Source organism: Empidonax traillii, unplaced genomic scaffold, assembly GCF_003031625.1.
Source record: "Empidonax traillii isolate 1590-97213 ecotype Southwest subspecies unplaced genomic scaffold, ASM303162v1 scaffold97:size1219025, whole genome shotgun sequence".
NCBI lineage: Eukaryota > Metazoa > Chordata > Aves > Passeriformes > Tyrannidae > Empidonax > Empidonax traillii.
The window spans coordinates 630,553-656,471 of record NW_020955290.1 but is presented as its reverse complement, the minus strand read 5'-3'; the positions used below and the strand labels follow the sequence as shown (position 1 = coordinate 656,471).

The 25,919-nt window shown below is 38.9% G+C and overlaps 1 protein-coding gene across 1 annotated transcript in view; it reads right to left on the bottom strand.

The window, feature by feature from the left end:
• The window catches only part of FOCAD (focadhesin), an 89,638-nt gene extending 67,631 nt beyond the window's left edge, over positions 1 to 22,007 (bottom strand). The window contains exons 1-10 of the mRNA XM_027881850.1: positions 21,910 to 22,007; positions 19,288 to 19,376; positions 16,212 to 16,286; positions 15,434 to 15,588; positions 9,749 to 9,853; positions 5,705 to 5,806; positions 4,751 to 4,955; positions 2,608 to 2,814; positions 1,486 to 1,573; positions 621 to 823 (exon numbers count right to left, since the gene is read on the bottom strand). Of these exons, the coding sequence (XP_027737651.1) occupies positions 621 to 823; positions 1,486 to 1,573; positions 2,608 to 2,814; positions 4,751 to 4,955; positions 5,705 to 5,806; positions 9,749 to 9,853; positions 15,434 to 15,588; positions 16,212 to 16,286; positions 19,288 to 19,344 (1,197 nt within the window). The 5' untranslated portion in view covers positions 19,345 to 19,376; positions 21,910 to 22,007. The remainder of the gene's footprint in view (positions 1 to 620; positions 824 to 1,485; positions 1,574 to 2,607; positions 2,815 to 4,750; positions 4,956 to 5,704; positions 5,807 to 9,748; positions 9,854 to 15,433; positions 15,589 to 16,211; positions 16,287 to 19,287; positions 19,377 to 21,909) is intronic.
• Positions 22,008 to 25,919: the final 3,912 nt, after the last annotated feature.

Sequence of the window (25,919 nt, the reverse complement as noted above, 5' to 3'; positions counted from 1 at the left end):
AGAGACTTGCTGTGGTGGCTGGCAGAGAAGTGGGATATAAGTCCATAACAAAAACAAAAAACCAACCAACCAAAAACAAAACAAGAGCAAAACCTCAAAAAACCCCAAAACCCCACAAACACAAACAAACAAAAAAACCAAACAAAACCCCAATATCACAGAAGGAATCAGGTTAATTAAAATTTGGTACTCTGTAACTTGCTTCAGCCAAAGGAGAAGGAATGGTAGTTAACAGTAACATACAGCAGTAAGGAAAAGCATAGAGACGAAGAGAATAAGCAAGTCTGAGAGAAACAAAGCAAATACGCATAATCCTGTTTTCTGTAAGTCCTGTTACTTGCTTAATAAGGGAGGTGAATTCTTCAATCCATATAGTCTCTTAAAGTAAAAAAAATCCTATTTGCTAAGTAAAACAATATTTAGCATACAAATACACTTCCACTTCACCAGTAATCCTGGTTTTATGGACTATACATACTTCCAAGTGTTTCCATAGAATGAACTACTCAAAGAAGCTCACACATGCAGAGTCTTTCCAAACAAAAGGATAATGCAGCAAAATTGTTAAACGCCTCCCCCACCCGCCCCAAAAGAAGGGGAAAAAAAGCCTATCACTTTACCAATTCCTGTTTATCCTTCAGACCTTCCTCCTGCAATATTCCCAAAAGATTTACAGCCAGCTGCTGCCTGGTAGTTCCAGAGTCATCCCCTAAAAGGCAGTCTCCAACTGTTGTAGAAGATAAGATCTGTAGCACAGGCATCACCAAAGTAAGGGCTGTGGTTGAGATGTTCTTGGTTTCTGAACATGAAAGGACCTTATGGGCTATTGAAGACAAAAAAACAGTCACATAGGAAAAAAAGAACCAACGTAATTTGTACTTTTAGACATGACACAGACATCTCTAGGAAACACTGCAGTCAAGCAAAGTAACAGTCCCAGATTTACAGTATTATGTGTATACTAGAGTTGAAGGGCAAAAGATTTTTTGGTGAAACTCCAATTTTATTAAGACGCTTCTGTTGTTTATAGCAAAGTACCTGATGGCAGCAAGAAATACAATAATAGAACGTAGCAGACTTTTGCTTTTATTGGAATAACTGCATTAATCAAAACTGCTGGGTCAGAAGCACAGCCAAACACTGCTATGACTGTCAGGCCTGCTCTCAATACCTGTCAAAAGAAACCATTCAGGATACACGAACCTCAGCTGAGAATATCCTGTTGTTGATTCAAAGATCAAACACGTAAGCTCCAAGACAGGGAGGAGCTTAAAAAACAGTAATATCCATGGGAAAAGTCAGTGTTGCAGCAAAAATTATCTGTATGGCCATTACTTTTTAAATTTAGGAAAAATTCTACTTATCAAAAAAACCATTTTCACCACCCAGTCCAACTCCAGAATACAGTGCTTGTTTTCATAAACATGAAGAAGCAAAGACACAGTTTTAAGAGTATGGATTCCTTTTTCACAAAAAGAGCTTTACCTAGACTCAAGACAGGCTTTTGCTGACTTTCTGGTGTTTGCAGCAGCAGAAGTGCTAGCCCAATTATGCACTGGTTGACTGGAAACACCTATGAGAAAAAGGCAATGTTTCAGTGCCATTAAACAGTACAAATGGGCAACTATCAGAACACTGAAAGGAGTATCTTCATGAATCACATTGAGTGCACACACAGTGACAGACCAATCAATGAAGAATATGAACAGTATGGAATCAGTATTTTAACTAAATAATTACAATATTTTGTTACTTTGTTCAAACCATTTCAGCTCAGTTTAAACCAATTCCTAAAATAAATGATTAATTGATTGTGGTGGTTTTAATCTAGGCCTTCCCTGGTTACCAGTTTGTAACCAAGGAAGGGGCAGTGTTCCCAGTATTCCATACAATTTTTACGTAAATCGAGGTATAAATAAGAAGGGAGGAGAGGCCTTTGAATTCTTCTCTTCCGCCGGAGTTTGGGAACAGTGGGTCCCTGCATTGGTCTCGCTTATCTAAGGCTGAGGCCTGCAGCATCCACTGGCCTGCCATGTGGAGGTTTTGGAGAGTGCTGGCCGTGTCTGCCAATCCTGCTTTCTAAGGGATGTGGTGAGATTTGTTTTACTAGTTAATTTACTAGTTCTCGGGTTTGACTGCGCATATCTATTCGGTGTCCCTTTTTGTTTCCTTTTGTCCCTTTTTCCCCTTTCCCTATCCCTTCAGGGGGTGTTTGGATTCCCGTTTGCTGTGTACATAGCATCTTAACTGCAATATACATAAAATATATTTTTTATATAACTAGCTTGATTTTTTTGGGTTCTTCAATTTGCACAGTTTTTTTTCCTTTGCCCTGGGGGAAGAAGGAAGAGGGGGGAGGCTGCTACTGGGCTTTGGGCATTTGGCAGGGAGCCAAGACCGAACCATCACATTGATATATACAGAACCAGTTAAGTTTTCACCTTCTGAAGATCTTCAACCAAGAAGTAAAATTAGAAGTTTTTGAAACAACACTGGTTGCCTGCAGATGAATGCCATGTATGAATGTCTGTACTGTCTCAAACACGAGAGTCTTTAGAGTCATTAGAGTTAATAAAACTATTTTATTTTTTCCTCATATACTCTTACCTCTTTTAAGAGCTCAAAGCTGTCCTCTATTAAGGAGATCAAAGATGAGCATTCTCCTGTCACATTTAAACACACTTCACAGAAGCATAACAGTTGCACACAAAACTGAGATAACTGAACTTTCCAAAACACAGGATAGCGCAGCAGGCTGAGGAATAGCTCTTGCAGGTAAGACAAGGCTTCTGTGACTTGCAATAAGTCTTTAAGCTGTAGAGAGACAGTTAAAATAAAACAAAGCCAAAACATATGATGATTTAGTTCCCCTTCTTAATATACACAGAGAATTTAGAATTAGTTCTATTAGCTCTGCTATGTTTCCATTGCAAATAGCACTAAATCTTCAAAGAAACTCATTTATGGACTAAACCCAGGGATCCCTAATCCAATTCCCTAAAAAAAAAAAACAAAACCAACTTATGTACTGCTATTTAATATTTTTAAGTAAAATGAGAAACATGAAAGAATACCCAGATTTCATGGTAGCTGATAAGAAAAATCCCTTTTTACTCAAAAGCAGTAGCAATGCATTCAGTCCTCAAGATTCTTGCAACAACAAAAACAAAGTGTTTGGGGATTTCATAGAAATCAGAAAACAGAAAGCAGTTAAATATTCTTGTAACAAAAACATTTGGCTCTAGGATATTTCCTCTACAATCTAACCAAGATTTTAACGTATGTCTCAAAAGAGAAAGGCAGTGGTTTTACCTGCTTATAAAGCACCATGCAAGCTACTTACTACACAAACTAAAAGCTGAAGTGCAATATCCAAAAGCAGTATCTCCATACTTGAAAGCCAACTAAAGAGGTTTCAAGAAGCAGGCTGCCTCTAAGTCCCCACTTGTTAGATGACAGTTCTTGGAAATTCTAGTTCCGGACAAACTGTTCCAATCCAAACTCTGGAGCCAGCATTAAGCATAACATCTTGATTTTTACTCTCTTTTTGTTCTATAAATAATTTGTTCTAATCTGAAGCCTCATGTTCATTGAATTTATCAGTAGAAAAGTCTGCAGGTGAAGAGATGTACTTTTGACAGCTTGGTTTATTCCAAGAAGCGTTTCAAAATTTATGCTACACAGAGGATTAAATTAGGTGAAGCTAGAAAGAAGGAGTAGAAGAACCCGAGCTTCAGAGAAAGAAGGGGAAGGAATTGACAGATTTTAGAACAGTCCATCAAACAGGCTTCTTGAAGGAAGTACTTTCCATTGTGAAAGTTGTATCTCAGGCAAGACAAAAAACGTTCAAGCATTAATATGAGTTGAAAAATATGTAACTGATTTCTAGTTTAAAAAAAAAAGTGCCAACGTATAAAAAGAGGAAAGAAAGGTTCACAAAGTACAAAAAGGAAAGAAAGGTTCATAACTGAATTTTTGTAAGTCTTCTTAAATGCCATTTTATGGCTAAATGTTACAAAGTCTGAAGCTTGGTCATTCAAGGCATAGTGTTATACTGAAGTTAGGTAGAATCAAGAAAAAATCAGAAATGTCCCTGTGACTATAAAAGGTCAGCACGTACCTGTCATCACAAAGAATAGACCTGAACCAAGATAAACATGTATGACACAAGTTATAGCTTTACCAAAGGACAGAAACATTAAAATCCCTAGCATGTATTGCTGTGCAACTTAAAAACACATTTAAAAGCTTCAGCATATTCCAGAAAGATTAAAATTTGTCTTCAAATCCAGTAATCCCTCTCTTACAAAGAGAGAGGAAAGAATATCTAGAAGTACTTAAATCATACTTGTCATATAGTTTGTTTAATATTATCCATTTTAAGTTAAAAATAGTATGTTTCTGACAATTATCTTACCATTTAACAACATTTTCTCATTACTGTCTAAGTTTACTGTATGTTTACTAAGGCAACTAGTTGTAAATAAGTATGGTAAACATGTTTTTCAATTTCCACCCTACCAGGTGTATCAGATTTGAACAACTAAAAGTTTTACCTTCTACCAGAAAGAGATAGTTTGCTAAACTTTTGTACCAACAAATCAGGTCCACAGAAAATGGAAGAAAATGCTGTATTTGCACACTTGGAAGATAATAATAATCATATGCTCTGATATATATATATTATATATAATAATATATGCTCTGACAACATTTATTTGTAAAAGGTGGGGTCAGACAACAAACATACCTGAAGGTGTGGAATCAAATCACACAAAAGTTGAAGAATTTCACATTCCAGCATGGAAGGTGTGCCTTCATGCTTTGGCCCCCGAGGCTGAAGTAAGATCTTAAGTAAACCTGTTCGCAGTTCAGCATATGCCCGTAACTGAGATGGTTCACAATACAGGTATCTTACAAATGGAGCCATTATGCCAACACATGAACTCGCTGCCCTGCAGTTCAAGAAATAAGTTTGACTTCTTTCTACTGTAAGCTTAACAAGCAACAAGGAAAACCAAAGCAATGTGGCATTATCTAAAAAAATTTACAGGATGCAATTAACAGAAAAGTGTTAAGAACAGGATTACTAAACCTCACAAAAAAACCCTGATCGTACTGGGACAAAGTACTGTTATGCGACCTTATACAGAAACCATACCATATTGAAAAGACTCAGTATTTAAGCATGATCAATACTCAACATGTATTTGCAGGTTATGATTTTTTTCTAGTTTTTTTAATTCAGAAACATATATTGTTTTTCAAGACCTCTTCTTTCACCATGAGATGTAATCACCTGTACTTTTCCGTCATCATCCCATCATTTTGTATAGATGAGTCACAGCTGCACTGTATTAATTTTTTTTGACTAAGTAGTCAAAATTGACAAAGCTAACATGTAAAATTTTTTTTTTAAATTCCAAAGGTGCCATCAGTTTTGCACCAATTGCACCAATTATTCTATAACCATAAAAACTTTACATAGTTAATAAAACGCTATAAAAATTGATTTTTGATGGATTATGCTACTAATTATTTATGCAATTATTTTAAACATTGAAATGGGGTAGTTACATTTTACAATTATTTTTCACAAAGGACAGAGTTCTTACTGCTCATTGCAGCTGCCTTCAAAAAAATAGTTACACTGATATGATTCAGTTGCCTACATTTCCTAGTTTTCAATTATTCATTCATTTACCTCTCTGGACACTGATGGAAAAATAATGTTATCTGCTGTAGTAGAACTGGCCAGCATTCAGGTCGATTTTCAAGGACAGTGATTAAGGGATGGGGAACGCTCCTGAAACACAAAGAAATCACATTTTTATCTCTAATGCAGAAGAGAAGTATGTAAAACAACTATGTTCAAAATAAGTGCAGCTGTGAATAACAGACAATTTAACCTCCTGGTTTTACCAGCTCCCCTTACCAGCTTTGCTAGGACTGCTGCACTGTCAAGGAAACTTCAGGAAACAAGATTTAAACAGAATATCTCTATTTGAAAAAAATTGGTCTCATTCTTTTTTTGTTTTTAAATTAAATAAAATCTAAGGATCACTGTTCAAGCCTGATTTGAGTCACTGGTAGCAGCACTACGCTGTAGCACTGAACTCCAAGTAATAACCACAGAAAAATCTGAACCACTGGTCACACATCATCTGCCCAGTCTTCCAAGCACAGGTACAAGCCTTCAGCACTTTCCTACTGTAATTCCTTCCAAACTGTAAATAATTTACTAAAGTTACAGAGTCTTTTATAATCTGTGTACATAGACTAGAAAAGCTAAGGTTATTGCTTCATTCCAGTTTTCCAAGATGACCGCATGCAAGAGGCAGAAAACCTTGCCAGGACCTTGAAAGTGAACAGCTCTTATAAAGACATACAAGATTACAGCTGTTGCTTATTTCAATTTCTTTGTCACATTTTAAAAATTAATTACCTTTCCTAATCAGAAGAATATGTCTTCAGTCATCACTTAAACGCTGCTATGACACTGAAGGCAGTGGAACCTTCTTCAAGTCACCACACATGACACATCAAGTCTAAAATGAAAATGGCTTACTATACAGAAAAAAAAGCAAGCCTTTTATGACAGATTTTAAGTGTTCTGAAACTACTATAACTGCACTAAACTGGATGATGAAAGAAATCAGCTAAGCTCCATAGTGAACAGTGATTAATAATGAAACACAAAAATGTGCAGCCTAAAAAATGTTCATCTGATAATGCTAATAGCAGGAGGAAAAATGAGATTTGTAGATGTGATTTATTGTCAACACCAACTTGGGAACTGCCAGAACAGCACTGTAAGACACACATCTTTAAATGTACCACAGTGCTGCTACTCTAAATTATTGCCAATGGGTTTGGGATAAAGCAAAATGCACAACCAGACACAACAGTTATCCATTCATTATGTGCAAGTGGTCAGGGAAACAAAAGATAAATCTTAAGCAAGGTACAACAGTAAAACATAAATTATTTTTAACTTTTAGGTCATCTCAACTTTTTTGATTACATCTCTGAACACAAGAGTGCTCCGATCTGATTCAAAGGACAAATCCAGAGACAGACTGTTTTTCTGTATCAGGAAACAATATGTGCAGTTAACATACTTTTCTGAGGATGCAGATGTGACCCTGGTCCCTTCAGAAAGCTGGAATAGCACTTTGCTCCATCAAATATGCATTTTTAAAGCGTTTTTCTACCTCCTCTGAATTTTAATTCAGAAAGTTGGCTGCTTTCCAGAATTTAAAAACAATAAAACCATGCACAATGAATCATTACGAATAATGTTAAATACCAGTTCAGAAAAAAAAAGTTAAATAGCTTTCAGAAAAAAATTATAGCCAAAGTTCTGGACATGTGTATCACACCCTACCTGTACTAAAAATGCTTACAGAAGCCCCCTTGGGTCAAGATAAAAACAGTTTATTAAAGAAAAGCAAAGGCTATGCAAGAAAGCAAAGGAAAAGAAAAAAAAAATCTATGTTTTTACTTCCCATTCACAGCCCCTTCCTGTGAAGAAGGGCTTCGGTATGTGTAGCCATTGCTTTGGAAGACAAACACCTTAATAATGAACCCACTCTGGGCTCCATCCTCTTAGCTTTTGTTCCTGAGCAGACGTCGTATGGTATGAAAGATCTATCCCTTTGGTCAGTTTGGGTAAGCTGTCCTGGCTGTGTGCCCTCTTGAAGTCTTGACCACCCCTACCTTACTGGCCTTTAGAAGGATGCCAATGGGCTGGAGGATGGCACTGCTCAGCGTTAGCCAAAACACTGGTGTGATATCAACGCTGTTCTGGCTGCAGATACACAGCACTGTGAGGGTTGCTATGGAGAAAGCTAACTCTATCCCAGACAAACACAACAAACAAAACCAAAACAAACGAACCAAACCTAAAATCAAAACCAAAACCAACAACAACAACAACGCCCAAATCTTCAAGACGTAACTTTCTTTCATTTCTTTTCAGGAACTGTTCAGGATATTATGTCATCATAAGAAGCTGTATTATAAGGCAAATTCTATTGTCCAGAATTAAAATTGACCTAAGCCAAATTTATTTATTACCCTGTAATACTGGTGACAATAGCAAACCACTTGAGAACATACTGGTGCTTTTTGATTCTTCATTGATGATTTCCATATGGAATACTTTTGCTTTGTTGACAGCCTAATATATGAACACTGTAACAGCAGATTACTGTTGGTGAGCTACTGTATACATTCTTCTATTTCTTACAAAAAATCAAGTTTTAATTGGCACTTGATAGAGCACAACTACCAAAATTGTTACATAACAATGAATGGATGGGTTTTTCTATACACTAAAACCCAGATATCAGGGCCCTGACCCTAATCAAACAATCTGACATCTCTCTTCAGTTGACTGCAACCAAAAGAGAAAACAAAAACCGTATTGGCTAAGTATAAGTCTGCTGATTATTTTTAGTTGTCTATTATTTTACTTTAAACCATTTTGAATTTCCAAATTTCACCTTCTTTTTATACTACCAGCAGTTTCTCTTTTGATAGGTGGTTAGGGAAAAAGGCAATTATCTTTCTTCACCCTATTGGGAAGAGGCTATTTCTTTATTCCAGCCACATTCTACTACCTTCTTTTTCACACAAAGCCTGAATTAACTTGCTTTAACTTAGCTTCTTCTGCCAGGAAGCTTCAAGTACATTTATGTAGTACTGAAGAGAAATTGTCTAAATGATTTTCATCTTACTACCCTTCATTCTCTGCCTTTTGAATTAAAACTGCTCTACAAGAGCAGTTACAAGACTTTGTAAGAAGACCCAATACACCTAGAAAAACAAAGGATTTCAGGAATGCAAGAATATCCAGCACTCCAAAGCCCTCGCTATTTCATTTTGCTTAATTAATGACATGACTCCTGTCTTTTAAATAATGCATTTTATATCCTTAAGCCATTATACCTACAGTTTCCTACAATGATATCTCCTAATTGCATAAAAAGACAACTTGAAAAACATTAAAGACATTTACCAAGCTGGAACATTCTCCAGAAGATATAATAGAGGGTGCTAATGCCAGTACTGACTCATGGTTTCTCAAGAGCTGAATGAAGTCACTAAGATGTTCCCTTCAAAAGTCTGCAATTCCATGACAAGCAGGTTTAGATAAGTAGCTCTAGATGCATCTTTAAGTAATTTATTTTTACAGGTATATCATCTTAACATCAAAGACACTGAGGAACTTTACTTTGATAATAGGAATAAAGCAGGAAAAATAAGTGAGAGGAAAGTGATTCACAGTCTTAAAATATTTATGGTGTTCTTGCACACAGCCCTCATGTTGCCATTGCCACCATAAGCTCGAAAAGGACACTCTTATCCCTGTACTAGAAAACTCCTTAAAACTATCAACAAAAAAAAAAAAAAAAAATCACAGAATCAGAGAATCATTTACTTTGGAAGGGACCTCTCAGATCATCTACTCCAACCTACACACTAAAACACAGTCAGCAGGTAGCCAGGAAAGCTACCTGTTATCACATGCAGTCAGGTTCTGGTATCTCCAAGGATGGAGATTCCACAATCTCTGTCGACAACTTGTGCCAGCACTTGATTACTTGCACCATGTAAACAAAATCGAACACACACACACACACACACACATACAAAAAGACTGAAAATCAGTTTTAACTTTTTTTTTCCCTGAAAATCAGAAATCAGATGTTATCATATCTAATAAAACTAATGCGACACTAACCTGATTCCATACAGATTCCAAACAGACTCATCTCCGTCTTTTCCCAGTTGAATAGCTTGAATTTGTAGTAACTTGCAAATAGTTTTTACTAAACCATGAACATTTCTGTTGACAAAAAGAAATATATCACTGTCATGTATAGACTTACATTAGTTGATTCTTACATAAGACAGGGAACAAAACACTTGAAGTATGGAGTTCTTAAGGACTCTTCATAACTGCCTACACAGATTTGGACAAGTCGTGCATCCATGTATCTTTATTTTCCTGTTCACATAATGAACAAAATAGCAGAGAGAATAATTAATACATCAATTAAAACTTCTGATGGTTTGCTTCTACCATATATTACATTTTCCTCCCCCAGCTTAACTCAAACTGCAGCATTTAATGTTAAACCCAGAAAATTAGCTCTTCTCTGAGTGCAAGTATATAGGCAAACATGAAGCATGGTACACAAATTTCAACAATGCCAGTGTCTCAAAAGTGAAATCACATTTCAGAAAAGACACTTGAGACATCTAGTTCATGCTGATTTTTGATCTCAGGAGGAAGGACTATACAAAACAGATACATACAGTTATTTTATCTCTCTTTTCCTATATTACTTAATTTACCATTCAGGGAATCTAAAGAAACTTTGAGTTCATGTATCAGTATCAAAATGGAATTTTGATAGGTCTTCCCATATTCTCCTGGAAATAGACTAAAGAAATTAACCAAGTCCACCACAATGGGGTAAAAAAGCTCTGTGATGATGCAGTAAAAAGAAGTCCAGAGCTTACTAATGCTTGGCTGAGCTTACAAAGACAACTTCCAAAATTTTGCTCTCCTCTTCATAATTAAATGCTTTCCGTACTCTTCCAACAAGACCATGCCAGAACCAGCCCAACGCTTTTCTTGAGAAAGTAACCTGAATTCTATAATGAAACACACTTTCACAAGGTGAAAATATAAAAGCAGAGGAAGAAAAAAAAAAGTCATGGTTGGTTCTTTGAGTTTTCATCCAGAACATGCTATACAATTGCATTATCACCTAATAATTAAATGGCTTACTAGTCTTGTTAATATAACACAATTACTCCTCGCTTTATTCACATAATGAACAGGAAGAGGTATTAAAATACACAACTATAATAGATCATTACCTGAAAAAAGTTATCTCAAAGAACAAGATAAGGAAGAAAAAGAGAATTTGGTGCTGTGCTCTGGGTTTTTTTTTTTCTTTTTTACGATTTCCCTTTCTTCCCTTCCTCTCAGGAAAAAAATCTGAGAAATCTATTTTATCTGTAATTCTACATTTCTCCACTAGTGAAAGGAAAACTGCAGGTGAGATGGAAAAAGAAATTAGGGAGAATTTACAACCCTCTCATAGGACAAACAAACCGCCATCCTAATTTAACACTTTAGCAAACTGAGATACAGTAATATTAACTGTTTCGCCTAGAGTGCAGTATGCTCCACAAACACCTTCCAAAATCATGAATGGATATACAAACACTTAGGTTTTAAAGTTATACCAAAATTCTGAATAGATTTAAGCGATTTCTACAAAAGAAAAGGAAGCTTCACACGAACACTGTCAAAAGACGGGAGCTTACACAAGGAACTGGACCAACACCAACACAACAGTGGTAACAAGATGTAATCACAAAGAAATATTCTAATTTAATATTTACAAACATTTTACTGAAGATTCAAAAAGTGCAAAGGCAAAGGATTTCATGATTGTAGAAGTATAACTTAGACACTCTCACATCATTCATAAAAGAAATAGGGAATTCACAGGCAAATACCACTTGTAACTGTCAAACCTTTTACTACATTTGTCACCACCTGCAGACAGACTCTTTCGTATAAGCTGGTATGGCACACTAGGGAACACCTAGAGAGTCCCACTGTGGATCTCCCCACCAAGGAATGCTTAAGTTTCATATTCTAGATACAATCCAAGTACTATACAAGTATACTATACTATACAAGTACTATATCCTTTCACACTTTTACCAGCAGCACCGGAAAACACTGACTCAGATTAAAACTGATAGAACATCCTTCTGTTTTCTCTCTTTCTTCCAGAAGTGGACCAGTTTTAAGATGTGCCTTTAATCTTTAAAATGACTGGCTCTTGTGACACCTAGCTCTCAAAATGATGAAATCTGACAATGTAAGAAAACATTAGGTTTGGCAAAACACTGCTTCAAAGCAACAAACAGGAAGGCGTGCTGCAGCCTTCTAAATCCCAATGTAGTCACTGTAAAACACAGAGGAGGAAAGAGACTTTTGGAGGGCAGGGGGAGAGACACAACAACCTTTTAGACTTTTCATTGCTAGAAAGAGCCAGTTAAATAGGAATTTGCAAGCATATTTCCCACTTCAACTGGATAACTATGTAGCAAGGGGAGAAAAATGAACCATAAAACAGTAAGAAAACTGTCTTTCCTGTTCTGAAACTCCTCTATTGTTGATCCTAATTCCCAGGCAGGAGGTGGAGAGAGAATGGTTGCTTCAAGCTTTACGCTCATCTCCTGAACACAAGTAACACAACAGCACAATGTATTGCAAGGACTTCCCCCACCTCCTACAGGCATAGATGCTCAGCTGATAAGAGCATTCTGAGAACATACATATATATATTATATATATATAAACCCTAGGGTTTCCAATAACCAATTGTTTGACAGGTGTTTTAGAAGACTGACTTGATTATTTATCCTCATTCGCTACTGAACACAGGCCACAGAGTTTTCTCATCATCTACACAGAATGTTGCAAACCAATCTTTAAAACACGTAAAAATGAACATGTATCTATTTACACAGGTAAATGTATTTCCTCTCTATGCAAAAATACACACATAAATGCAATGTTTTATGGAGTTTAAACTCTTAGGGCTTCAGAGGAAACTAACACTGGGTCTAAGAACTGGTTATAGTACAATAATGCACCACAGAGGTAAGAATAGGTTCCTATTTGTATATTGAGCAGGTAGTGTGAACCACAAAACAAATCATCTCAAATAAGCATGAGATGTTCATCTCTGACAAAGCAAAATGTGCTTCCTAATGTGCATAATTTGATACCCCTGACAAAACATAATCCACCAGGTACTCCAAGCCACTGCTAAATTCGCTGTAACAGAAGGAAGAGGAGCAAGAACACAATATGAGTAGTCTTTCCAATAAAACATACACCTAACTCCATTCAGCACTGAAAGTGCTCAGCAGCTGCAAATGCCTTTCTGCTAGTTGCCACTGGCTGCTAATTTCATATTTATTTTACTTTAGAGACACTGTGCACATAGCAGTCCAAAGCCACAGAGCAATTCTAGATGAAAATTTGGCAGGGAATCGGATGAGAAACAGTAGGCTACAATTCTAAGCCAAAGTAATAAAAAAATATCACTACTGAAAATAACCAATCTGAAATTGTCAGTTTAATCAGCTGCTGAGGGTACAGACATTTTAAACCCACAGATTTCTGTGGTTAAGCTACATAAACCCTGCTTTGCAATCCATAGTGGATGCGGTTTGAATTGTAGCAGCCTGGGGAAGGAGGGGGTGGTGGTGGGAAAGATGCCAAAAATACATAAAAGGTTCCTGGATAATTTGCCAGCACTTACTGTAGTAACAGTCATGTGTTGATTTCATACATTAAAAAATTTTTAAAAAATCAAAGAACACTGTAGAAATAGGGCAGACTAAGTCCCTTCAATATATAACCCTGATTTTGTTTTTAAGGTTAACTCAGTCCTAAATATCCGACTTCACACTTTTTATTTTCTGAAGTAAAAAAGTTGCATTAACATTTCATTTCCTAATAAACTACTGCTACTGTAACAAACCCTCAGCTGAACAGGAATTTCCCATTTCCTAGTCTGCAAGCCACAGCTAATCCAACTTTTACTCCATCTTACCCTACATGACTCAGGTTCTCACAGTCTTAGCACAGGTACTACTACCTCTTTATTAACAATGCAGACACCTCCAAACTGAACTAGTGAAATTTTGTCATTTGGAAGACAGAGAATTGCAGAAATTATCTATACTATAAAAATACATTTACAAAATCTTTTCTAGAGATCCATAGACACTAACTGTAAACCCATGTAGCATCATCACAGTAAAATTCTAGTTGTAAACAAGTAAGTCACAAGGTAAGAAATATTTTTTTAATGTTTTACTGGTTTACTCAAACTTAAGCTCACCTTTGGCTCAGACTGAATATTAGAAACCTTTGCCTAAAACTGATTATGTGAAGGTGAGAAGGGGTGAAGAACATGTCTTGAATAGCATGATTCTTGCAACCCCTATGCTGAATACACCAGCATAATATATGACAGACATAGCACTAAATAGCTGGCTTGGCTAAAAAAAAACTCTAGCAGTCTGTAGCAAAAGAATCAGACAGCTTGGTGCAGAAATTCAGTTAGCTACCAAAAAGCAATTTAACATGGTTGGTAGATTTAAATGGACACATCTTCCTGATCATCATTTGACTTCCCATTTCTAAAATCTTTTCTCCCCACAACTCCATTTTCTCAGTATGCTGGGCAGTCTAGCTCAAAATACAACTGTGAGATGTAAGCACTACATTTGCAGAATTTTGTAGGAGGAAGTAGCTGCAGAGCTAAGTAAAGTGATTTCTTCCGCAGCAGACAAGGAAACAAACTGCAGCATTCCTAATCACGACACACATTCTTATGGTGACTTCATTTGAGCAATTTTAATTTGACAGACTGATTAGGAAGTTATTTTCCTCTCTCCTGGTTTTGGCTGGGTTAAGGGCCGTTATGAGGCTATGTTTTGGATGTGTGATGAACACAATATAGATAATATAGGTTGATAATTAGGAAATTTTGTTACTGCTGAGCAGAGCTTACACAGAGCCAAAGCCTTTTCTGCTTTTTGTACTGCCACACTGGCAAGGAAGTTGGGTATGCATGGTAAGCTGGGAGGAGACACAGCCAGGACAGACCCAACTGACTATATTCCAGACCATATGATATCATGTTCAGTATATAAAGTGGGGGAAAGAAAGAGGAAGGGGGGCAAGTTTGAAGTGAGGGTGTTTGTCTTCCCAAGAAACTGTTGCACATGATGAGGCCTCGCTCTCCTGGAAGTGACTGAACATTGCCTGGCCATGGGAAGCAGTAAATTAATTCACGGCTTTTGCTTTCCCTGTTAAACCATCTGTGTCTCAACTCACAAGTTCTCTGGCTTTTACCATTCCAGTCCTCTCCCCAACCCCACTGGTGGAGGAGTGAGTGTTCGGCTGAAAGGGACTTGATTGCCGCCTGGGTTTAAACCACAACACCCTCCCACATAATGTAAGTTCCTGCCATTTTTTTTCCCCTTCCCAATGACAAAGGCAACAAAACTAGGCAATGCATTGACTTCTGAGGTTTCACAGTTCAAAGTTCAGAGCACTAGTCTGAACTGCTAACAATTTCAGCTTAGGATGCTCTAAGAGTTCTTACGTCAGACCCACAGTGTCACGCAACCAAGATGAAAGCAATGTGCTTCAGCAGAATGATAGAGCAATACCAGTCCTTAATGCCACAGTTTATTTGAAGATACTCACAGAAGATACAGAACCTCCCCTCTTTCCCTGTATTTAAAAGGGAAAAGCGATGACAGATAACCAGCTGCCAAAAGGACACTAAATTAGGCCACCAAATACTACCTTGCTGAGGGAATTAGGTTGAGAGCTCCATGAAGAACGTAGTCAAGCTCAGCATGTTTCTCTGCAACAAGTGCCACCAATCCCTCAGAGCAGGCTGTTCGCAAGGCAACATTCTCACTGCAGCACTTCTCCCAGAGCAGGTTCAGAGCAGGGGTCTGAGGGCAAAAGCATGGGACAAAAGCAGTAACAAGACTTTAATTCATCTCAAATGCACCTTTAAATAAAAACCAGCTCCACAGCTGCTCCTGGAGCCTTAGAGAGCACAAGAGAGGAAGCTGAGATACAGATTCTATTCCTAAGAAAGGTCTTTCCCAGGACAGTTTACACCTCTACATCATGCTCTCAAAGAAATACAAGCTCTGCTTAGCTAACATGAAACGTACCACCAACACAGGTATGTGAAATACCATACCTTTGAAATTTTTATAGTGATGTAAATGAATTTCCACCTCAAGTGACAATGTCCCACCATATGGTACGCCACTTCCAGAAACATAACTAAATTAAACTCTCTTAAACTGAACATAATTAGATGTTAGTATTCTGCAGAATTAAGATTTCTGCCATTAAGACTTCTTAATGGAAGTAAAACTGCTCTTCTGATCCCAGAGATTTATTGTTTCTACCTGTGCACCCAGATACACATTGATGACTACCTTATTTAACTTCTGGAATTGTGTAAAAATTACACAATGGAGAATAGAAAAATGTAGAAAAAGCACGTAGAATAGGCATATATGGATGAGAGAGGAGACAGAAGTGAAAAAATGACACAGACCTGGGCAGAAGCCTGTCTGATCTTCTCTGAAGAAACTTTTTCTTTGAGTATTGCAGCAATCAAATGGCCCACTGCCTAAAAGAGAAAAAGAAATCAAAACCACATGCAGATGCATGAAAAGAAATAAAATAAAATGAAAATAAATAAAAATAAATAAAAAACACATGCATGGTTTTTAAATTCTCCATTAAGAAGACTTCACAATGCTCTTGCATGTGATCATTTTATTATGATTTGAAATACCAAACTTACTGGTATGGAAGCTGAAATACATTTTAGGGTTAAAAGTCTCCACAATACTGTTATTTTGGGGCAGAAAAGAAACAAATCTCCATAGGGCTCTGCATAGAGCCAAAGAGCTCTTCGTACAGGTACATAGGTACTTCAGAATTGCATCAACTTTAACAGCATTTGTAGCTTCCCTGCTGTGCAGATCCCCACATACTTAACAGCACTGGTAATTACTACATCCTTTACTACATAGGGAAGCAGAATCAAGAGAGGAAGTAGAACACAGTAAATCTAAGCAACTTGCCCAAAGTATTGTATTAAGTTTTGCTAAACAATGACCATAAACATACTACCATACCTTACGCTTTTTGCATTTCCAGTAACACACCTCCTGCCAGAAATGGCTCATTTCCTTTAAACAAGGCATTTTAGTGAACATTATTCCTTGTTAACCTATTCTGTGGCAGAGATTATGAACAAGTTTTGAGTTTTCAAGGTCCTCCAAAAAAACAAAAGCTTCAGTTCTAAAGAACAGCATAAGTTTGTTCATTTGAGATTGAAGATTAAGCTCCTCATTCTATTTATTATATTTATTATATTTAATAGAAGGAATGTCTGATTTCCTCAAACTGCCTTTAAAAACCTAAATGTGAACTGAAATACCCTCAAAGGCATCAGGTTGTTCAAAGCCAGGCTTTTGTTTTCTGACTCACCTCTAGTGCTTTACTCTGCCTTGTTTCAGAAATTATTGACACTGCTACACAAAAAAACCTATCTCTGAGAGACAGAAAAAGACATATTTTCATAGTAAGAGCACAAAAATGTTTCAGCCTATCAATCTGCCTAGAACAGCTGCTGCATCTACTCTTCTGTGGTAAGGACAGATCATTACTTTTGGCAAAAAACCAGGCCAGCAAGAAAAAACAATACTAACATATCTTTTTTGTTATTGTAAAAAAAGACAGGAACAAATTATTTTAAATGTTTTCAGGTTCCTTCTCCTTTCATTATTTACTTCTACCTCATTTAAGTACTAGTTGCTAGCCTGTCATGACAAACAATGGCACTGTGAGATAAGGGCTCACATTCCTGCGAAAGACGGCACTTTGAACATTTGTAGACTACAAAGATTATGCTTTTCATAAGTGTGGATATGTATTCTAGCACTTTTGATTTAAAAAGACAGATTATTATCTTACTCTTGACAAAAATAGAATGACAAAATGGGACCAAGTCAGACATTTACCTCTGTTTCTCTGCAGCTACCCCACTGCAAGAGCAACAACATGCTCCCCAGGCAGATTAGATCTCTGTAAGGGCACTCACCAAGTGAATTTTACATTATTTTTTTCTTTTTCATGTTTATAAGGAACTTAAGAAATTAATTCACACCCACATCCCTAAAACACTTTCATCACATGTGAAAATGGGCTTATAAATAGAAACTGGCTTTTGCAGTGACCTAGCTATACAGGAAAGTAAAAATGGAGATTAGCCTATCTATGCTCAAGTTTCTCACTTTTCTGATCACGTGTAGATTATATGCCCTGCAGAGCAGATGTCTTGGCTGGTCCTAGAAAGAGAAGACATCTGTCATGAAGTTAAATCCTGACCTGATGATAGTTTGAAAATTACAGCACGGTTTTCAGGGGTCACAGAATACAAGTGGAAACTATCAAAACAACCAAAGCACATGACAAAATCAGCCAAAGCAGTTGGACAACATCAGTAGATCTTAATGATGTACAGCTGTAGCGATGAGCCAAGACATTTCAGCAGTAGAAGTGTGCCATGGGGACATTCTTCGGCACTGAAGGAAAATTAACTGCTTCAAAGATGCTGAGTCCTACCCACCAAGGCTAGTAATGACGTAAACTCATCTCCAGTACGAGACGCTCTGATAGACCTTAGATGAAATCCAGCTTTCAGGAACATGATTTTCTCTCCTAAATGCCAAGTTGATGACAAAGGGACTTCTGATCTCCCTTCAAACTTTACTGTTGTTAAACCAATGCAAACTGATATGAAATGAAAAGGCAATGCAAGCCCCAGGTTGCATTCATATCAACTTAATCCACCAGGCAAATGCCTACATTTTTAATCCTGAATTCAAACAGGAAGAAGAAGAAAACAGGGAAGTTAGCAATGAACTTAGAGATGAAGAAATGTGTTTTTAACACTGAAATGAGAGATGGTCAAAGCAAGAAAGGTGTATTTTTTGACCAAAGTCTATTAATTCTATTACTCCTTCCTCTCCATTAAAAATACTATGATAAATGCTATTTGCACATGCGAATTCCATGTGAAATTCACATGAACATGATCAGGAGCCAGCAGATGGATCTGAAGATAAAGGGGGCTGGTCTTTTCAGGTGTATACAGTTATTCTTTGATGAGAGACAAGACTAGAGTAGTTTCTCAGTTTTCATCACACAGGAAAAAAACAAGTCAGCGCTAAAGATAGTTCTATAAAGTATTGCCAAGTACTTCAGCCCCACACATGGCATCTGGTAATTTCTGCCTTCTCTTGAGATCACAGGGTCACTAAAAACCATTTGGTCCTACTCAAACATCCAGTCATGGAAAGTCTCTCATTTTCCTGAAGAGACTTTATAGTGATGAGCAATAATGTCCAATGTTTGGATTACACAGAGAGGACAATTAGTATTTGTTTGCAGCTTAAGAATACCCTGGGTTTCTGACTCCAGAGCAAACCGATAAAAAAAAAAAAAAAGACAACATGCTGCAGAAGTCTCCCTTATTACCTTTCACAGGTAGGCAGCAGGTGTTGGTACAAATGCTTCCATAGACAACTTGATTCATTTTAACGCTTTTAAAAAGTTACCTGTGACTGAACAACTGCATTAGGAAATTCAAATCGTTTCTTGATGTCATCCAGCATTTTGGCTCTGTCATATGACACTAAATTTCACCCTGCAAGAGAAACCGAAAAAATAGACTTAGAACTAGGAAAGACAGAATGCTATGTCCCAAAAGGAAAAAAAAAAAAAATTACAAGATTTACATTGTACTTAGAAACAGATGCAAACACTAAATCACTTTCTTCTCCCTCCAAATTCTACCATCTCATTTTGCCTTTTGGGCTTAAACCCAGTAAAGGCTGAATACTCACTGGTCTTGCACAAAGACTGGGTGATGGACATTTCTTAAAGATGCAGCAAATATACTGTCCCATATGGCACAGCAGGTATGTACTCTGAGAGCATTTTAAACACATTTCATTGACTTGAAAATGGGACAGCTCAAGCACAGTGTCCACAGTTTCTAAAATATGATTCCAAATGCAAAATTATCCACAAATTTTCCATCACTTCATGCAAAACCAGAAGTGAAACAAACAAAACACTCACCCGGGAAACTGAAATGGTAATTATAGTTAGGGGTTAGAACAGCTGATATAAAAACTTTCTCTGTAAGTTAGAATATGCAGGTATCCATAAGCACACAAGAATCTAAATTGAAGAGAAAGAGGAACTCAGTTTGTTGTACACCAGTGAAACTGATGTCCACAGAAAATATTTCACAGATATTTCAGTTTACTGTAAACACACCTCTACCCTACCCTAACAGAGCTCTGGGGCAACAGCCTGGGGCACACAGGCCAGGGCAATGCCTGCCAGGGCCCATGACTAGCTCTGCAGAATTGCTCCTCACACAGCCCATACTGCAAGGGCTGGGCCAAGACAGGGCATTTGTCACTGTTGAAATTCCTGAGGGTCCCATCATCCTGTTCCTCTAGTCCATGCCTAGGGCAGACATATATCCTATCTTTGACACAGCAAAAGGGTGAAAGACAGTGTTGAAAGCCCTGTTCAAGCAGACGTAAATGACACCTACCTACCCTTGTCTGCAAATCCAATTATCATTTATTAAAGGCAATCAAGTTGGTCAGAAATAATTTTTCCTTGGTAAATCCATGCTTATTATTTCTAATAAGAATCACTGAATCAGTTTAGGAACAAACCAGAGCTCATCTAGTCTAATCCTCTCATCAAAACTGGTCTGATTAGATCACCTTGCTCTACGTCAAATCGAGAGAAGTCCTGAAAACCTACAAGGATGGAAGTGGTGGAATCACCATCCCTGAAGGTGACCCCCTCCTGAGGTCAACTTCACTTACTATTAATTTCTCTACTTCTTCGCCCTGCATGGAGTAGGGTGTCAGGAAATGAGATGGTAGTCACACTCTTCCCCAGATCCAGCATGGGATCTCTACCACAAGTCTGCAGGTCTTCATAAACATCTGAAGCAGTTTATGTAGGTCCTGTCCACAGGGCACTGTCCTTCAGGAACAAGCTGCTCCAGCATGGGTCCCCCGCATGGGGTCCCTAATCTTGCCAGAAAACCTACTCCAGTGTGGGCTCCTGTCTCCATGGAACCACAACATCTGCCATGAGATTGCTCCAGTGTGGGCTTCTCTCCACAGGGTCACAGCCTCCTTTGGGCATCCAACTGCTCCAGTATGGGCTGCTCTATTGACTGCAGGTGGATACCTGCTTCACCACGGACCTCCAAGTGCTGCAAGGCGAATCTGCTCCAGCATTTGGAGCACCTTTTCCCCTTCTTCTGCACCTTAGTGTCTCGTAAGTTTCTCTCATATTCTCACTTCTCTCCTCGGCCTGCTGTTATGCAGCAGTTTTTCCCCTTCTTAAACATATTATCTCAGAGGTGCTGTCACCGTCACTGGCAGATCGGAGATGGGTCCGTCATGGAGCCGACTGGCAGTGCCTCTATCGGATATGGGGAAAGCTTCTGGCAGCTTCCCACAGAAGCCACCTCTGCAGCCTCCTCTCTACTGAAACCTTGCCATGCAAATCTAATAAACCATCCTAATGATAAGAAGGACAAGCACTGCTAATGCAACTGAACCAGAGAAGAGCTGATACGGTTTTACACCTTCAGATTTGCTCTATACCAGCTCACTGAAAGTAGTTACGTGACGGTAAGCTAAGCTAAACAACAGACTATGATCGCAGGGAGCACTGAGACCACATTTCCCACATATATATTGCCTTTGGTTCATTTTTAAGGACTTTCCATTCGAAACGGTGTTCCCATCAAACCAGGAGTGAGCACACCTGCCAACACCCATCCCCCCCCCCCCCCCCCCCCCCCCCCCCCCCCCCCCCCCCCCCCCCCCCCCCCCCCCCCCCCCCCCCCTCCACACCCCCCGCCCCCGCTCCCGAGCGACGTACGCGGCACTTCACGGCTCCTCAGAACCACCTGCTCTAAATTAAAACCAAACCAAACTGAAACAAATAACACCGGTTCACACAGGGTATCAGCGACAGCTGCCTTTACTGCGCTGCTGGCCTAACGCAGCTGATATCTCCCCGTGCCCGCCCATGGGCGGCGGGACGCCGCCGCCCGCCCCGCGCCCTCTGCCTCCGCGCTGCCGGCGGCCCCGGCCCCGCAGCACAGCCCCTCCCGCCGCTCGGCCCCTCACCTCGGCTCGGCTCGGATGGACGCGCCTCAGCCCGGCCCGCGTCCCTTCATGCCCCGCACAGCCCGAGGCACCGCCCCGCCACTCCCCGGCAGGAAGCGGCCGCCCCTCGCACCCAGGCCGCCTGCGTGGCGGGCAGCGCTGGGGCGGGGCGAGGGGAGCCGCGGGGGGAGGAGGAGCGTGTAGTTTGTGTCGAAAAGGATGAGGGAGTTCGTTATAGATCCCCTAAACGGGAAAGAAAACAAATTTTTATCAGCTTCAAAATTACCGTAGAGTGAGAGCCTTCAGCTTCCTAAATGCTTTGACCGGCAGTCATCGGTCAAGCTGCAGGGACATCAGGAAGACCTTGGACGCAAAAATGAATGATGCCCTGATAGCTGCACGTTATCTGAGAATCCATTCGGTTGGAAAGGCCTCCCAGACCAAAGGCAGAAGAAGACTTCAAGCTCAGTTCTGATGTATTTTGGTAACTGCTGTGTTACCAAAAGGTAACCATGCAGCAGTGACAAAAGAGGCTGTATTCTCAATTAATAGTTATTTTAATACAAAACATCACTTCTTTAACATCAAAGTAATAGGCAACTTCTACAAGACACGTATAACGTAAGAATGGCTATCAGTAAGAATATCTTCAGAGAAAATCACAAATATTTTGGGAAGAATGTCTTTGAAAAGGGCTATCTGAGTTTTTGAGCTGAAAGTAGTGGAATGCTGACAAATAGGAAACAAAAGTAAATGTAGACAACATCTAATATTTTCATAGTCTCTCAGTGGTAACTCTTTGCAAACAGGACATACAAGTATTTGTGAGGTGGCTTTTTGACTCAGTATTCTCTGCCCAAGTTGGGCTCCCACAGCTCATTGCTGCTGAAGCTGTGGTACCTGAAGATCAGTTAGAAGAACCCATAGGACCTTTCACAGAGATGTATTTCAGTCCATCTCTAGTGACCATAGACAATGACATGAATCCAAAGGCAGTGCCCAGTCTCTTCTTCCTATTTCATGCTTTCTGTTTCATCTAAGAACCTTTTGCTGTTGACAGGCTGGTTTGTTATTGATATATATTTTGAGATACTTTGGGCCTCATATTCTCTGTTTAGTTTTTGAGACATAGTAGGACATACACTGCTATCTGAAGTGGCTTGGGCCTGTGCTATGCTGCTTGGTAACCTCAGTGACAGGTAGACCCAGAATCTATTGAATTAGTCTGTGAATTCACTAGATCTTAAATCTGCTTAGAAAATTTTGATGATGTTTTATAAATAAATATTGATGGCTATATATTTGAATAATTATGAAATCACTATTATTCAGTCAGGCTAGAGAAATAAGAGCTGAATGGAGAGGAGAGAGCCTGTACTATACACCAAGTAGTTTTTGGCCATTCTATTTTTGCTAAGAAACATAAACAAAAAGACTTGTGATGGACATGAATGTCTTTATGGTTTTGAGGTCTTCACATACAGGGAATACAGGGCATTTGTTGTGGGAATTTTACTCTGGTTGCTCCCATCACATGAAGTTTGACTCAATGAAAAAGTTACACAGCCAAGTATTTTTACAATAGCAGATGGTGCAAGTGGGATATCTGACTGCATTCTGTATCAGACAGGTAGGGTGCAAGGTGGAAGAAAGAGGCAGTGTGGGGGCTTTCTGAGTCTCGGTAAGAATGGCTCAACAGCAGATATCGTAATAAAATAGCTAAAACAACAGGAAGAGGAACGTAGATAGCAAATAAGACTTGTGTCCCTTCAGACAGTGGGAATCCTGCATTCAGGACCGCAGATGGATTTTCCCATGGCATGCTGCACTGATCCCATATGTGAAAACAAGTTCCTCCTTTTTTGGTTGTTGTAGCTACTGTTGAATTTTCTTATAAGAAAACTCTATTTGTAAGGGATGTTTGTATGAGAACTTTGTGCAGGACTTTTGATACAGGCAAGGCTAGGGAGTTGATGTAATTGCCCGTAGTGAGTGGGAGCTGCCTGCAGGCTGCTCAGTTAAAACATGCTGGATGTTAAAACATGCTTGTCCAAGGGACTTGTGCATTATAACACAGGCGTGAAGACCATGCTGGACATGCCACGCAGCACAGTGCAGCACAGCCCTGCACCCACTCAGGTCAGCTGAAATGTGGGTCTATGACTCCTCCATATACACTAGTCTCCTGGTCAGGATCCATACATTCCACCCCTTGATCCACATACACATTACCTTTCACAGAGATAATGTAAATTCCAGATTACATTAATAACAAATGTAAGTGTAAGAGCCGACAGAGCAAACATGGTGTGTTCAAGATCACTGATTCCTGGGTAACAATGTCTTCTGCATGACTCACAGTACAGTTTGTCAGGTCCCTTCCTCGCTTGCTGCTAGGGTGAGTCAGTCCCTATTGCCACCACATCCACTCTTGCACTGGATAAATACTAGGAGTTTGGATGCATTTGGTGTGCTTCTTTGCTCTTCTGTTATGATTTTTCCCCCACTTCAATAGAGACTATTTTTGTTTATTGCCATATAGCCTTTTAGCCAAGCAGCTTTTGCTTTTATAGCTGCCACGTTGCAGAGCTTGCCTAGATAGGTGAAGTGTGTCTCGGTAGCATTCTTATCCAAGGAAACTTCTCTAATTGTGTGTAAACTCTATGTTATGCCCTAGAGAGGGGACCCTAGTCCTGAGTACAGTGCCAAATCTGCTGTTCACCAGCTTTCAAGGTCTTTCTAGTAAAAGAAATACTTGGGGATTATGAAGGAAGCATCAGTACCAAAGCCATAATTGGGTTGGATTCAAAGCAGTTCATAGCATCTGCAGATTATGCTGCAAAATCTGCTTTCCCTATTCAGATTTGAAAGAAATTTGACACTTCTGGGAGGTGTCTTCAACACAATTTCCTGCTGGCCTGAATGTGGCCTGTCTGTTATACAGAAAGCAATAAAAGTAGGATTCAGCTTGCTTGGATTGGGCTTACCACCCTCTAGTTCATGTAACGTAAGTGTTTGAAAAGGTTAGCAAATCCATGAAGACTACCCTGTTCTTTGGCCCGTGAATTTTCTTCCCAGAGAAAACCAGGAGTCCTTGGCTCCAGTTACACTTCTTCTAGTCTATTCTGAGTTGTTTTAGACAGTCATCCTATGAGGGGTGATACGCTGGTAATGCTCTCCAGGAAACACCAGAAGGTACTTTTGGCAGCATTTGTAATGTGCTGTGAGGTCTTCCAGTGAAAGTTACTATCCAAATGAAAATCATACAGTAATAGCACTGATAATGGCCTAATCTGCATATCTCGTTTCTTACATGGAATTTTATCCAAGCCAGAAAACAATTCTAGCTTTAATAATGAAGGAAAGGAATAAGGAAAGTTACAGTTTAGAATATATTGCAGAAATCAATAGCAGCAAAGCCAGCCACTATTAAAATATATTTATTTTAAATTTCTTAAGCCTGATAAAAAAAATGCAGTTTTAGCAAATGGGTCTAGTCAACTATGTCTTTAGCCTTTATTACTAAGATTAAGTCTTATTTTAAATGTGTTCAATTTGCAAATGCGGCTGGTTTTGCTGTGAACAGTAGTCAGCTATGAAGGGTCATCACTCCACACACGCAGAGCTTCCATGGATTTCAATGCAAATTCAGTACGAGGATAGAAATGAAAGAAAAGTCCTTGATTTGTATCCTCAAAGGCTGTTGAGATGAATAGGAGTCGAAATTGCTCACCAGGGCTCAACTCAAAGGTTAGGCTTGAAATGCAACTCAAAGATTAGGCTTGAAATGCCATACTTAACTTTATCCTATAGCTGTTCATAGATTAAAACTCCTTTTGTATTAGTGCAAGCAAGGCCCATAGCATTGCTTGACTGCCTGTAACTGTACAGTACTTGCTCTGCTGAAGGGTAATGTAGAAAATTTGAGACATATTCCTGGCAAAGACTATTGTAGCATTTCAGTTTCCCATTGATTGTAGCAAGTGGCAGAGAGGTTTTAAAGAGATAGAAAGTGCTTTGGCATCAGCTCT